This window comes from Tetranychus urticae, chromosome 3, assembly GCF_039701765.1.
Source record: "Tetranychus urticae isolate SD_2017Ah chromosome 3, NJAU_TeUrti_SD_1.0, whole genome shotgun sequence".
Lineage (NCBI taxonomy): Eukaryota > Metazoa > Arthropoda > Arachnida > Trombidiformes > Tetranychidae > Tetranychus > Tetranychus urticae.
The window spans coordinates 20,485,588-20,501,050 of NC_142960.1; the positions used below are offsets into that span (position 1 = coordinate 20,485,588).

General features: G+C 33.1%; 2 protein-coding genes across 6 annotated transcripts; both read left to right on the forward strand.

Annotated features, from left to right (window-relative positions):
- Positions 1–688: 688 nt before the first annotated feature.
- LOC107364720 (P-selectin-like) lies at positions 689–5,022 on the forward strand. Its single transcript, XM_015932157.3, has 3 exons — positions 689–1,321; positions 3,893–4,549; positions 4,663–5,022. Exons 1-3 carry the CDS (start codon positions 826–828, stop codon positions 4,947–4,949), a joined length of 1,440 nt encoding a protein of 479 aa, XP_015787643.2. The 5' UTR covers positions 689–825; the 3' UTR covers positions 4,950–5,022.
- A 2,081-nt stretch (positions 5,023–7,103) lies between these two features.
- On the forward strand, positions 7,104–12,957 carry Ythdc1 (YTH domain containing 1). 5 transcript variants are annotated; one of them, XR_016199988.1, is made up of 12 exons: positions 7,104–9,022; positions 9,631–9,729; positions 10,248–10,387; positions 10,472–10,622; positions 10,707–10,792; positions 10,872–11,049; positions 11,130–11,225; positions 11,297–11,760; positions 11,825–12,051; positions 12,112–12,188; positions 12,266–12,378; positions 12,480–12,957. XR_016199988.1 is itself a non-coding variant. In XM_015932141.3 (12 exons), exons 1-12 carry the CDS (start codon positions 7,263–7,265, stop codon positions 12,576–12,578), a joined length of 1,776 nt encoding a protein of 591 aa, XP_015787627.1. In that variant the 5' UTR covers positions 7,104–7,262; the 3' UTR covers positions 12,579–12,957. The 5 variants fall into 5 exon arrangements, 2 of the variants coding, with proteins under 2 accessions (XP_015787627.1, XP_015787628.1); XR_016199987.1 differs by having other exon boundaries at positions 10,275–10,387; XM_015932141.3 differs by having other exon boundaries at positions 7,104–7,308.
- The last annotated feature ends 2,506 nt before the right edge of the window (positions 12,958–15,463 follow it).

Below are 15,463 nucleotides of genomic sequence, written 5' to 3' on the forward strand. Positions count from 1 at the left end.
TGACAAAACTAGTGATAAAGGTTAATCTATGGTATCAATGTTGTCTGAGTAAAGCACCTTTGTCTCCTGCTTGCTGCTTGAAGATTGTCAGCTGAGTTTTTGGAAGTTAAAAATGTAAATAAATTGATCAATTCATTTTTTTCTCAATTTACACTCTATTAGTGATTAGAGTGTTTTAAATGATGGTAATCTGGAAAGGAAAATGACCTTAAAGATTATTTACATTCATGTAAACTTATAGTTTCACAGTTTTTATTTAACACTGGTGAAATTGAAGGTTATCCAGGAAGATTCTTGGTTCTCTTTCAATGATTATTATCATCAACAAACATATTCAAGACATTTCTGGTTGGTGAAAAAAGCTAAGCTCAGTTGATTAGTATCATTCAACACATGAATCCTTTCAAGGCACAGAAAAAACCAATTGAAAATATTAATATAAGTTTATGTACCTTTACATTTCCTGGGTTAATTATAATTAGCAACTTGCTATTGATGTAATATTAGTTTATTAACAAACCTTATTGACATCAATTTTATCCTTTCAACATTTTTAACAATATATCGATCAGATTCGATTGATTGATTGACTGTGAACAAAATAAAATAATGAAAAGTAGTTTTTTTTCTTGGAAAAAATGTGTTGATCTAGAAAATGAAAATATCACACTAACAATGGGTCAGTATTGAATTGAATTTTTGAGAAAAGTCAATAATCAATTTATTAGGAAAAACAGTTTAATATGAAGATGAGTTTGCGAAAGAATGAAAGAGTTTGAAAGTGAAATTTGAAATTAATTTTTTTGTGAAACCATTAAGCTTGCTATGAATCTTTGTCTGCTTCAATTGTTATCCATTAGTTTTTCATTAACATGCTTATTTGATGGAATCCAGGGTCAATCATGTCCTGCTCTTGAAGCACCATTGTATGGCAGCTTGTCTGGACCATGTTTAACCAACCCAGGATCAACATGCTCAATACGATGTAACCCGAGTTTTGAAGCTTTGGGTTCTTGTGCAAGAGTTTGCCAGCCAAACGGTTCCTGGACTGGTTTACCTTTAATTTGTCTCAATCGTGCCATAACATGTCCACCTTTAACCTTACCCGAAAAGTTATCCATGGGTGGACCTTGTTTCAATGTTGCTGGAGGAATATGTCGCTTTGGTTGTCCCGTGGATTCAACATTACTTGGGCCTGAGTCAATTTATTGTACCAATTTGGGTTCATGGTCAGCATCACCACCCTCTTGTTCACCAAATGGATGTCCAGCTTTACAAGCACTAGACAATGGTCAATTAACTGGAATGTGCGGTATCCAAGGTAATAATACTCAAATTACTGGTAAACCTAATAGATGTGGTTGCACTAAAAAGATTGTTATAGTCATTGAGTGAAACTACATGTTGAGATTATTGAGATTAGTGATGAAATTAAAGTTCACCTAACTTATTCAATATTTCATGGACCTTTTACACCAAACTCTTAGCTATTAATCGTGATAAATATTTGATAACCACAATTTAACATGCATATTGTTATTCAACACAGATGATCCATTTAGATGCATAGCTTTTATACAAAAAAAAGGTTTACAAACTTATAGATTTGACTTAAATCTAGTTTACTAATCGATTGATTTAATGTTTATTTGTTTCTCTATTTAATTAGGATTAAACTATTTCCACATGTACTCTCCTTGTTCACTATTAAACATGTAAAAATTAGTTGCTAATTTCAAGTGATGAAGTTACTCCTTGTCCATGGTGGTAAAAGTGTGACTCTCGGATTGACGGCTAAGTGTTCAAGTTAAAATCAAGGCTATGAGCATTTCAAGATTAAGATTGCTGATTATTATGGTGTTAGTGACTGCCAAAAAGTATGACAACGTGTACCAATTATAATAATTGTTTGTACAAGCACAAATTTACTATTTAATAATATATTACTTTCATACAATTGAGTAAATATTGTTGGAGTATTAGATTAACTCTGATGAATTACTGTTAACCCCAGCTCAAAGTTGAGGTAAACCTGTTTATACTTATAATCTTAGAAATCAGTTTTATTAGAATCACATTTTCACACCTTTTGCCTGCAATTTAAGTGAATAATCAAATCTTTAATAGACTAATCACTAATCAAGACACTAATTTTGATTCAGCTTTTAATTGTTCACTTTTAACATCCTTACACTTTCCCAGATTTATTGATTATCCAACCAGTATTTAGTACATAGACACGATCATGAAATCATTTAAATGCCAATCTTGTCTCACATTTCATTCATAAATATCACCTTAATTCTCGGCTTAATCCTAGAGCCAATGGCTCTAAACCTGACTGGCCTAGATCTTAATCTGACTGCTAGAATAATGATGATAGTGATGATGAAGGATGATGATAATTAGGATGATTGGAATAAGATAGGATGAAAATAGTGGTGATGGAGGGAGAAGAGAGGATAAAAAATGATGCTAAATCAAGGTTAAACCATGAAGAATGAAATTCATCAACTGAATCCAATGGTGGTAGACAAATAAACTGAATCTTTTCATGAACAAACAAACAAAAAGGGTTTATTATTGTTACTAACCAAACAGTTTTACATAATCAAATCCACTGACCATTATTGATTATTTTTCAAGTTTAAATTTCCCCCCAATTTTACAATTACCCGCTAAAAAAGGCTTATCAACTGTTTACACGCCCCATAAACGGTTAACTTTGATTTCATTATCAAGTGTCCTGTGATTTTCATTATGATTATTGTGCTTATATCATTTAAATTATCCAGCTAATCAAATTTTTCATCTTTGTCTTCACCAGATTCTTAACCTGAGAGTTCTTTGTGTAAATTAAGTTGGCAACCATTTTTACTGTTGATATCTACCCTGACAATACATGATATAACATGAATAGAGTCTGGCAGAGATTACCAAGAGATTTATCCTTGTAGTTTAAATTGTGATTCCCTCCAAATTAAGATTGTAATTTGTGATTAACTCCAAGGTCAACAGGTCAAGTCTTTTTACGATAATCGTCAGTAAATTTTAATAAGAGATGAACCAAGGATCGAAGACCTTTTTCATGGGTTAAATTTTTAATTGTATTGGTACATACATTATACATTATTTTTGATTGCATGTTATTTAATCATTTATTATGTAACCATTTCGATGGGAAATTTCAGATTGTGAGTGAACATATTTTGGGCTTAAAATTGGCAATAGACTGAGAAATTAAGAAAAAATTGAGTGGAATTGAGTGTAACACGTTTAGATTGACTTTGTTTCAACTTCATGGATTCATCTTGATGAGTTGATTTAACATAACCTCTCAATAACTGAAAAAAGTGTCAATTGTTCGTAACTCTCACAAGTTGCAGATTAATCGGAATCACATTGATTCCAACAGTGGTCAGATTTAGAAGTAAACATAACATAAATTCTGGTACTGACCGATTATTATAGTGAGTTGATTCACTTTCATTTGATTAGATATTAAAATGTCTATTGAGTTTTAATAAACATAATGAAAAATGAAAATCGCTTTTGAAACAATATTTTAAATTTATTTAAAAAACACTCGCACGGAAAGTTATTCTGCCTATGGTTTAGGCTTCAAGTAACGAACAGACATGAGAGTTGTTATTATGTATTCGAGATGATGGTGTTAATGTTAACACTTTAATGTAAAGTGTAACCTTTAAATATTATTAGTCAGATATTATCTCTTGGCAATAGTTACTTTAGAGTAAAAATAATTTTTGAAGTTAATCCATTGATAAAAACTTCATTTCTTTTTGGATATGTAACATTGTTTTGTATCTTGTGATCATAATTGGCGCCATGTTTCATTATTACTCATTTGGTTAATTTTTTATCTTTACAGAAACAAATTCTGTTATCATTCCTGGATCAATTTGCTCATTCACATGTAACCCAGGATACCAGTTAATTGGACCAGATCGTTTACTTTGTTTAAGTACAAGTCAATGGAGTCAATTACCTCCAAGATGTCAGCAGATTGTACGCTGTAACCCTTTAGCTCCTGTGGCTAACGCTTTGATGACTGGATCTTGTTTTGGTGAATTGCTCATACCTTTGAACACTTGCTCGATCTCTTGTAAACCCGGCTATCTTTTGGTAGGCCAATCTTTGTTAACTTGCACAACGGATGGAACCTGGAGTTCAAGTTTACCCTCATGTATTCCAATTACTTGTCCTCCTTTGACTTTTGCTGGACCAGACAGACCACTCGCATCATGTGTTAATCCTCAAGGCTCACAGTCATCTGACTCAAATATTGTATCTGGTTCAACTTGTCGGATCTCATGTCCATATTGCACCATCCTAAATGGTCCTTCATCAATCTCTTGTTTACCTAGTGGTCAATGGGACGGTTCTGTAGGTACCTGTTCACCCATCAATTGTCCAGACATAGCAAACATGGCCACACCTGATTTTATCACTTCACAGGGTAACTGTAATAATGCGCGTTGTGATGATATTTGTACATTTAGATGTACTCCAGGGTATGAGATTCAGGGTAAGTAGCCAACGAAAATTACAAGTCTTGAACTTTGATTTTAAACTTAAACTTTATTTTAGATTAGAAAAAATAAATAATTCTGTGTTTAAATGAATGTTTTCCATCAAAAGGCTCCAGCTCTTTAACCTGTGGTCCAAACGGTCAATGGAATCAACCCATCCCTCGTTGTATACAATCCAAATGTCCAGACTGGTCTGTTCCTACTGGAGGATTGTTCATCAATGAGTGTCCCGAAGGATTAAATTGTCCCTCGTTGTGTCCCGGTATCCCAAATCAAAGATGTAAACTAAGGTGTGGAGCTGGATATCGATTAGTTGGAACAACTGAAGAAGTTATTTGCACACCAAGTACTCTTCAATGGTCTCAAGCTTTACCGACTTGTGAACCTATTCGTTGATTTTATCAAATCAATGAAAGTGAAGCTAATTCATAGCAACTGTATCCAAACGATATAAAAAAGTATCTATTCACCTTGCTTTTTCTGACTAAAAACTCTAAAACATATTATTACTACTAATCATCAACATTATCTACTCACCATGTCAGTGTGTCTTCGGCCGCAATCTTACTCCAATGTTATCGTCGCCCATTACTTGTGAGGATGGTTTGTGATGGAAAAGAGTTTATTTTCATGCGTCGCGACATTGTTCGCCCCACAACTCACCTCTAATCATGAGGTCAAGAGGATTTTGATCCCCGACACCGTTTATCCTTCAGTTTTTGTGGCCATTAAAGGCATGTTCCATGGAGATGAAGTGGATGTTGAACATCAAGATTAAGATTAATTTAGTTATCAACTTGAAAGCATTGGTGTAAAAGTTTCTCCTATTCAGAAGATATGGTGAAAAGTTTTGATTATTTCAGTTTTCCTCAGAGTTTTTTGCTTTTCTGTCAAAAGGAGGCTAAAAGGAGATATCAATTGAAGACCCTTCAATTGCCATCCCCTTTTAGCCTCCTTTAGACTGTAATTATCAAAGTTTTCACCATATCTTCTGAATAGGAGAAACTTTTACACCAATGCTTTCAAGTTGATAACTAAATTAATCTTAATCTTGATGTTCAACATCCACTTCATCTCCATGGAACATGCCTTTAATGGCCACAAAAACTGAAGGATAAACGGTGTCGGGGATCAAAATCCTCTTGACCTCATGATTAGAGGTGAGTTGTGGGGCGAACAATGTCGCGACGCATGAAAATAAACTCTTTTCCATCACAAACCATCCTCACAAGTAATGGGCGACGATAACATTGGAGTAAGATTGCGGCCGAAGACACACTGACATGGTGAGTAGAAATAGATTACTAGTAGAAATAGCAATAGTTTCAGGCAATAGTAGAAACAAACAATTAAAATAAATAAATTAGAATTTGATAGAAATATTTAATGAAAATTAGATTTCAACTGAATAAGTAAATTCATAGAGAAAAAGAAGAATGGAAAAGAATGGAAAGAATGGAAAAAGAACAGAAATGAAGAGCTTGAGTACATTTTCGACACTAATCATTGGCAAGACATAGGATTGTGACCATATTGCGGATCTTATCTTCCTTTTTGTCTTCAGCTCCTGTTTTAATCGTCATTTGTCATCATCGTATGATAAAAGAGCCTTACACAACAATAAGTTCTCGGTTAAAGTAAACCTGAAAAAAGCAAAAGTTAGCCGATCTCGCCTCCTATTACATTTGTAAATATCCTTTGGTATTTATAAATGTGATATGAAACAAGAAGCGAAAAGCAAGGGACAAAAAAGAGGCTAACAAGTCATTAAGATTTTGTCTTATGTCTTAATTAACCAAACGGGTTAAACAAACAAATCATTCAATTTCTAGTCCAATAAGAAATACTGAGGCTCATCTTACTTAATTTGATTTTTTGTTTAACGGCATTGCATGAATTCATACATGGATACTGTTACAAAAACAAAGGGAACGAGCTTTTCCCACCACATCCACCACTTTAGAGTGACTTTTTTCCACCAAATTTTTAAACAATTTTTCATAAGATTATCCACCACCCAAATCCTACAGAATTGTTGACTAATTTTGGGATATGATGGCGATTAATTGTGGATGTGTTAGATGGTGTAAAAGTGGTCAACAGTTTGGACATTTTGGGGGGTGGATAATCTTATAAATTGTTTGAAAATGTGGTGGAAAAAAAGCCGGTCCCATTTTACTCCAAAGAGCAGAAATCAAGTGTTAAAACACAAAATCCTTATTCATCTTCTGGATCGTAAGATAATATTTATTTCTTGAACAATTGGTAACAATGGAAATTATTTCTATTTAGATTTCTTTGCTTTTTGACGGTATATGATCAGGATAACCATAATCTGCAAATTGATGCAATCCTAATTCTTGAGAATCAACTACTTGTTATTAATTTTAATGAATGTGTCTAAATTAATGAAACATAATCAAAGTTAAACACATTATTAGTCAACAAGCTGGAATATTGCTATTCTAAATTTGAAAAAACCTCTGACAAGTATCTGTAAGTTGTTAGAGATGGCGCTTGTTGGCTTTTCTCTTTTCTTTGATACCTGCTATTCAATGAATCTGCCAATTGTTTTCTTTTTTCATGATAAACAAAATTTTGAATAATTTAACTGATTAAATACAACTAATACTATCTGTGTAATAAACCACCTTCTAATTAGTTAAGTGACAAAAACTGTTGAAAACAAATTGTGTAGTAACTAGGAAAATGGAGACAAACGTGGAAACAAAACCAGTGGAAATTAATGCTGAAGGTGAGCTAACTGTGCCTTTCTCTTGGAGGAGCTCTATAAGGCAACAATTAGATACTCGCAAGTTGAGAGAAGAAAAGCCTTTTGAAGATTTGATCAACTTCTGTTGTCGAGTTTTTGCTTTGTACGCAACAAACCCGGATTTGGGTAATTTTACCCATGCATCATCGGAGCCTCTCTCCTCTGCGAGTGAGCGAAGTTCATTATATGCTCGTCTTAAAGAAGCCGAAGCTAACCTGACAGCCGCTCATGGTGAAATTTCTCGCTTAGAGAAACAACTAGCCGAGCTTAAGACACAACTACAATTTGAAAGGGATGAACATGCTATCCTCAGAGTTTTGTATGATGATCTGACTAAAAAGCTTTCAGCTAAAACTCATGAGGCTGACCACTTATTGATTCAGTTGAAAGCAATGAAAGCTGCAGATGCAGAAAAATTGAATGAGCTTAATGCAAGAGAAGAGCGATTATTGAGAGAGAAAAAACGCCAAGAGCTAGAAGCTGTTGCTGCTGCTACTCGAGTGGTTGAAGTTGAGGAAGGTATACTTGTTGATCAGGGAGAAACGGCTAGTGTTCCTTCTCATGTTATTGCCATTCTCCCTGATAGAATGCTTTGTTCAACTGATGCCCATGATGGAGATGTGTATGCACTAAGATGGTGCTCTAGTGAAGGATCTGGAGGGCGTTTTTGTGATTTGGTTGCTACCGGTGGTAGCGATCGTAAAGTTAAAGTGTGGCAAGTATCATCATCACAGTTACACATGAAAGAGACTCTTGTTGGTTGTAATGGAGGTATAACCTCCATCGATTGTTCTAATGATTTAATTATAGCTTCTTCATACGATTTTACGTGTCGAATTTGGTCCATCCTTGATGGAAAACTTCGCCGGACCTTGACAGGTCATGCGGACAAAGTGTTAACAGTTAAGTTTTCAGTTGTGGCCAATAGATGTATCTCTGGAAGTCAGGATAGGACAATTCGTGTTTGGGACTATGACAAGTATGCTTGTACTAAAACTCTTTACCCAGGATCAACTTGTAACGATCTTGTTCTTAGTAAAGGCCAAGAAGTTGTGATTAGTGGACATTTTGACAAGAAAATTCGCCTCTGGGATATGCGAACTGAGTGTAGTGTTCATGAAATTTATCTTTCTTCTCGAATATCATCACTTGATCTTTCATCAAGTGGACAGTATTTGCTTGCTTGTGTTCGCGATGATACCCTTAAATTAATGGACCTTCGTATGAATCAGGTTGTTAAAACCTTTAGTGCGGACAGTTTTAAAGTAGGAACTGATTTAACTAAAGCTACTATCAGTCCGGATAATGATCATGTAATCGCCGGCTCTGCATCAGGATCCATCTTCATTTGGAATGTAAATACCTCAAAAGTGGATAGAGTCCTCAAAAGTCAACATAATTCTACTGTTGGTGTAGCTTCTTGGAGTCCTCAGGGACAACTTGTTGCATCCTGTGAAAAAAATAAGAAGCTCGTTATATGGAATTAGAAAATTTTCTAATTTGTTTCCTTAGTGAAGTTTCAAATCAAAAGAAAAGACATTACAGATGCAATTTTCTAATATCTATCTACTGCTCATCTTTTTGTTTAATAAACAATCTTCTTGCCAGTCTTGATATTTTCAATCGTAACAAGAGTAACAGCGAGTGTCTACTTTCATATCTATTTAATTATTGTGATCAACTCTAAGTGCTTCATGTAATTAATCTATTTTTTTCACTTGTTTTACATCTGCTCACATTGTTTTTTTTTGTTTACCTTTGCTTCATTCTTTTATCAGCTGCTTTTCGTGGAATCTATACCTCCAATTATAAAGAGTTTGAAATGAATTCAACTATCAAGGATAAAAGATTTAATCTTAATAACATTAGTGTTGATTACTAACATTGAAATAATCTTGCATTGTCATTTCTCTGCCATTTAACCACCATTGCCGCATTTGACTTGATAGCTTCATTTTTTTCGCCAATTATTGCCAATTTATTAAGTCCATCGACGTTATTGGATATTCTTGGTTCACTTTTATTAACTGGCCAATGACATATCAGGTTCAATGTTTAATTGTGTTGATGATAATTTGCAACATTAATAATTTTTTAACCATTAAATCTAAACATTTACATTTGCCATGAATCACGAAGGAATTAAATCATCAAAATCAACATTGTATATTCTTTATTGATTTTTTGTTTCTTCATTTATCTTTTTTTATTTATCGATTCTCAACTCTCGTTATTACCGATTCATCTTTATCTCCTCGATTATCCCTTAGAGTAACTAATTGTTTTGACTTATGTATTACCCAGGCTTCGATGAAGAAAAAAATGTCCTAGAAGAACTATTAGGAACACCAGAGGATGATGACTTAGCATCGGAATTGAATAGCGGTGAACGCAAAACTGGAAGTAAGGAGTCAATTTATCTTCATCTTTATCTCTTTCCACTATTTAACTTGAAATTAAGCTAACAACCATTGGTTTGAGTACATTTTCAGAAAGATTAGAGATATTCACTATTAACATTTTACTAACATAACCCAACCTCCAATTTTCAACTTGAGATATTGTTCAGTTTCAATTAGTATATTCAAAGGCTAAATAGTCTGTTTTAGATCCATTGGTTAAGCGTTAAATCCCATCAAACCCTAATGTCATCTGATCAGTCTTTTGTTACAGGCAATCTCTCAGCGGTCTCTTAACATCTCTTATCTTTCTGAAACTTATACCAATCGAAGCAGAGATTTGGCTTGACAAATTTTAGATTCATTACTATTCTGTGTAACTATTCACAAAAGCTTTTTTATTTAACTCTAACGTGTACGCTAATATTTGCTAACCATGCTAACCTCTAACAAACTACCATCGGTGTGTCTTCCTTTCTATGTCCACCTTTTCAACAACCCTCCTCACAAAATGATTATTAGGCAAAAAATCAAGCATTCTATCTACAGTACAGTGCAACTCGGATATAACTACAGTTTCAGTGACGACACCACCACCAACATCATCATCATCCAGAAAATCTAACGAAGAAACAACTGAATCACGAAATAAATCTGTAGAGGTGAGAACGATTTGGCTTTTTTTTCATCAACTTGTTTAATATCTAATGTATTGTGTTTTTGTTTTTTATCAACAAATTTATCAGAGTAAAAATTCAAAAGATGAACATCACAAAAGTGGTCATAACGATAAGGAAAGTCCACGATCAGATCATTCACATAAAAGCGAAGAAGACAAACGATCAAAAGACACAAAAAATAATAGTAAAGTGTCAAATTCCAATGTACATGAATCAAGTAAGTATACTTGTTTATCATGATTTTTTATTAATGAGATCGTCTTTTAAATCTTTTCCTTCATTTTTTTTTGCTCATTATTAGGTAAAAAAGATTCCAGCCAAGAGAAGGAATCAACCCGTAAATCAGATAAAAATATTCCAGATGAAAAGAAATCTAAAAATGGACAGGTGACTAAACCTTGTTTTTGCCTTTGCCATCTCATTTTTATACTTTTTACTCATATTTTTCCTTTTTCTTCGATTACAGTCTCCTAAATGTGATACTGAAGCTTCTAAGAATGTGACAGATAGTGATAAAAAAAGTGAATCTGAACGTTCCGCTGAAGAATCTGCAGATGAAGAAAGTTGCTCATGTGCTGAACACAGTAGTGTTCAATCCAGTAGTCCAAGTCATTCAACGAAATCTTCTAGAGCATCCAAATCCCGTAAGAAATTTATTCATTTCAAGCTCAATTTTGTGGACATTATGAAGATTTTCAATTAAATCTTTTTCTTGGTTTTACAGCAACCCGTAAATCTCCTAATCATGACGTTCGACAATGTTTTTTAGAATACAAACGTGATCGATCGAGAGATCGTCCTGCAAAAGGAACGAAAAGACGTAAGTACTTAGTTATAGCTTTGTTTTACTTTTGTTCAATTTGATTCTAATCTTTTTTTTTGTATCTATAGATCGACCAAAAAGACAAAAAAGTCCAACATCTTCTAAAAGAGTGACCAATCCAAGGGATTATAACTCATTATTAAAATACTTTTTTAGAGATGCAGTTTATTTTGTAATGAAAAGCAATAATCATGAAAATGTTGTATTATCCAAAGCTAAAGGAGTTTGGTCCACCCCACCACAAAACGAACACAAGCTAAATCGAGCTTTTAAGGAATTTAGAAATGTTATTCTCATTTTCTCCATCAAAGAATCGGGCAGATTTCAAGGTTTTGCCCGACTTGCTTCTGAGTCTCGTCACAATGCCCAACCTGTTCAATGGGTTTTACCTCCTGGTCTCAGTCTCAAAGCTCTTGGAGGTATTTTCAGTTTAGATTGGATTTGTCGTAAAGAATTAACCTTTTCCAAAACTCTACACCTATTCAATCCATTAAACGAGAACAAACCTGTAAAAATAGCCAGAGATGGTCAGGTAAATAGTCCATATATCATATTTTCTTGAATTGTTACTTATTCGAATCTTGTTTAATATTTAGGAAATTGAACCTAGTGTTGGTGAAGAGCTTTGTCGTTTGTTTCCTCCAGATGAAACATCAGATTTAATCACATTTTTGAAGAGAATGAAAAAACAAACTCTTGCAAAACCAAAAACAAGCCATTCTCGTTCATCTGATCACAGGACAAACTGGAGTGAACAACCTAGAAGATTATCGAGGTCTCATCCTCCTGTTGACAATTATAACAATCATTCAAACTCTAATAAGTGAGTTTAACCCCAAATATTGTTTTTACTCACTGATCCTAAAATATTGTTAAATTTCAGGCGTAAAAGATCTGGCCGAAGTCCATCTGAACAACCTTTTCCTCCAGCTCGAAGGGTGAAAAGAGACTATCGCGATCGTAAGAATTTATTCCTTAAGTTTACTTTCAATTCTCTTGCCAATATTATATTTTAATTTTTTTATTTTCTTTAATAGAAAGAAGTGATAATTTAAGGGAAAGACGATTGTCAACGCGTGATAATTTCAGAAATGACAACTCAAATGATTATTCCAGACCTCCAGTTTATTCCTCCAAAAACTACCAACAGGTAATTTTCTTACTAATTTAACAATAATTCCCTCACTTTGGTCAATCCCCTTTCAAAATTTCAACATGATTAACTTTCAATTTAATTCAATTTCTTTGCAGTATGACCGTAATGTGAATGACTTTCCAAGACGAGCTCCACGTCCAGTAACACGTGAAAGGCGTTATAATAACTTTAAGTATCCAGACCGCCGATATTAATGTTGATTGGAACAAAAGGCAAAGTGACAAATCTATCATGGACACATTTTTTGGGAACAATTACAAAGATTGTTTAAACTTTTAAGTTAACCTGTACTATAACATTGCTACAATCTAACCACCGGTGAAAATATCTTGATATACTATTAGAAGTTGTATTTATTTGTGCAAAAAGAAATCAATGAAATTACTCTGACGGCCTTGAAGTACATTTCAACAATTAAAAAAGTAAACTATTTGTAATAATTTCATTATAACCCAAATTTAGAGTATGTAATGATCATGTAAATATCACTTTGTTTCTCATCTCAAGCTGAACGCATTCATCAAAAGCTTTCTACTTTCACTCGTTTCAAAATAAATGATTTCAATTTAATAATTTCATTTCAACCTTTATAACAATGTAAATAAACCATAGCAATTTTAAAACAATTGTAATTACCTGATTCAAATATTGCTCGGTTTAATCATCTAAATTATCTGAGACAACAATCAGCTTAAAACTATTGCTGTTAGTGTTTTGAAAGTGATTACTGTTTTAGATACAGTTAGAGTTAAAACTACAGTTTAAATGATTTTTCATCGTCATCCATTATTGTTGACAATTTGTCTTTTGTAAATTGTTATTACCATTTTTCTGTTCAATTGAAGATTACTTGATTGTTACATTGCACATTTACACTTTAACCTTAAACCATGAATATACGATGGATGCATTATCTGTTCATTGGCTTATCACAAAAGGCAGATAAATTGTGCAAATTCAACTTAAACAGCTAATACAACTTTAGTGGCTCTCTTCGTGATCATCATCATTGTAATCACCATCATGAAAGATGATTATGATGCATTCACGGTTGAGTACAGCACTGAACTGAGGTGAACCTTTTTTCAACTGAACAATTGTAATACAATAACATTATTTTCAGGTGGAAACACCGTAGCCGGGAAAATCTTGAATCTTAATCTTGGACCAAAATTCAACACCGAAAAGGGCCTTACATTATTTTCAAAGTCAATAGATGTTGATGTGAAACATTTTTCCTCACGAAAGGCAAAAATTATGATACAAATGTAATTGCGAAGAGCATCATTTACAGTTTCATGGTTGTATTAATACTTATAGTGAATTTTGTTTTGAATATTAGTAGACTTAGTAACTCACGATAGTCATATTTGCAATTCAAGTTGGACTCAAAACTCTGACTTTGATATCTAGATACACAAAATAAGACAATTTGACAGCATTGATGAAGATGTTGGCTAAATGTTGGTTAAATTATGTTGTCATAGAAAGGTTGTTGATGTTTGGTCAAAAAAATAATTTATCATTTGAAGATGAAAAATCTTAAAATGATATTTCGTGTTGAAATGAAAAGCTTAATAGTCTAAATTATACACATGAAAAGATTACATCTGAATAAATCTCACTTTCTTCAACATATTTAACCTCAGAATAAGTCAACTTATTGTTATTTTAATCATTATTTCCAGCTGATCTTCATTTTAACAAAACACTCTTAAATATCCACCTTCACCTTCAGTCATAATAATAATATAATAATGATAATATAATAATAATACTAATCTGTCTCTCATCTGGCTCATTAACGATGATATATTTCCAATGGAGTAAGAAAAGGAATCTGAAGAAAAGTGAAATGAAAAGTTTCTCTTTTTCTAGTTGAACCATTTCTGAAATGTCTTCATGTTATTATTATGAGTGTAATCATCATCATAATCACCTTCACTTATTTGATTATATTTTTATGTATTTTTGTCACCATCATTGGAAACGTTTTATAACCTGTTCCAACATTCATCTGTAAAGCAATGGTAAAAATTAGCAGCTCACCTAACAGTTTATCTATTTGTTATACTTGACTGATTGTTATTAACAATCAACAACTATTTTCAACACATAATCACTTCAGGGTAATCTTATTGATTTAGTAGATCAATTCTTTAAACTTAATCATTCCCTTTTCACGATAAATACAAAAGCGAAACAAATTTTATTTGTTTTAGGGCAATGATCTTCTTCATTTTGACTCTTTTTTCACTCCATATAACGATCATCATATAATCATCATTATCACCATCACCATTATCATCATCATCATCAAGTTTACTTTTTCCTTGCTTTTTGTTACACTTAATTTCATGTTGAAACTCATAGGTCTATGGCGATTCATGTTGATAAAAAATGTACCATTAAGTGAGGAGAAAAAGGTTGAAGAACCAAAACCACAAATATTGTCATTTTTTACTCTGCAATTTCAACCTCTTTTTTCTCAGTATTATTATCACAATTTAGCTAGTTTTTTACTGCAATTTATTTCTTGCAATTATCCGTTTAATCTACTTTAAATCAAGATTGTCTGAGCGTTGGCCTCAAATAACCACATGCACTGCATTTATAAACAATAAACAGCTTTTCAGCTGAAAATTAGCATGAAAACAGTATTTTTATCTGAAAATTGAAATCTTTAACACTTAACAGGTTCTAAAGCCAAAATTAACTGTTAGTTGCTTCTTTCATGTACTTTTATTAGCTTGAACTCTGCAGTACAATGAATAATTATCTCAAATATAAAAACCCACAACCTCTGGGTCAATTAGCTATTATGTTTAGATACCGAAGCTAGTCGTTACAAGTAACTATTTGGTGTGAGTATCATGAGTACTCTACACTGAGCCTAGAAGGGCTAAGTGGCTATGTCCGGTCCCTGGCATCCCTAAGATGCTTGGCTGAGCCCACGCGTCTAATTTATTGAATTTATTTATTTATCTGTTCTAATGTAAAGTGTTGTCTTGTATCATTTTAAATCCATGTTTTGAATTTTGCCTGATTAAAAATGACCAGCCTGAACTGTTCACCATCT

Bases quoted from the DNA above. Each gene is read 5' to 3' on its own strand.
- LOC107364720 (XM_015932157.3), top strand. From the start codon at position 826: ATGAATCTTTGTCTGCTTCAATTGTTATCCATTAGTTTTTCATTAACA. The intron at 1,322-3,892 runs GTAATAATACTC...TTATCTTTACAG, and splicing joins TGGAATGTGCGGTATCCAAG to AAACAAATTCTGTTATCATT. The intron at 4,550-4,662 runs GTAAGTAGCCAA...TTCCATCAAAAG, and splicing joins TCCAGGGTATGAGATTCAGG to GCTCCAGCTCTTTAACCTGT.
- Ythdc1 (XM_015932141.3), top strand. From the start codon at position 7,263: ATGGAGACAAACGTGGAAACAAAACCAGTGGAAATTAATGCTGAAG. The intron at 11,226-11,296 runs GTAAGTACTTAG...TTGTATCTATAG, and splicing joins TGCAAAAGGAACGAAAAGAC to ATCGACCAAAAAGACAAAAA. The intron at 12,052-12,111 runs GTGAGTTTAACC...GTTAAATTTCAG, and splicing joins AATCATTCAAACTCTAATAA to GCGTAAAAGATCTGGCCGAA.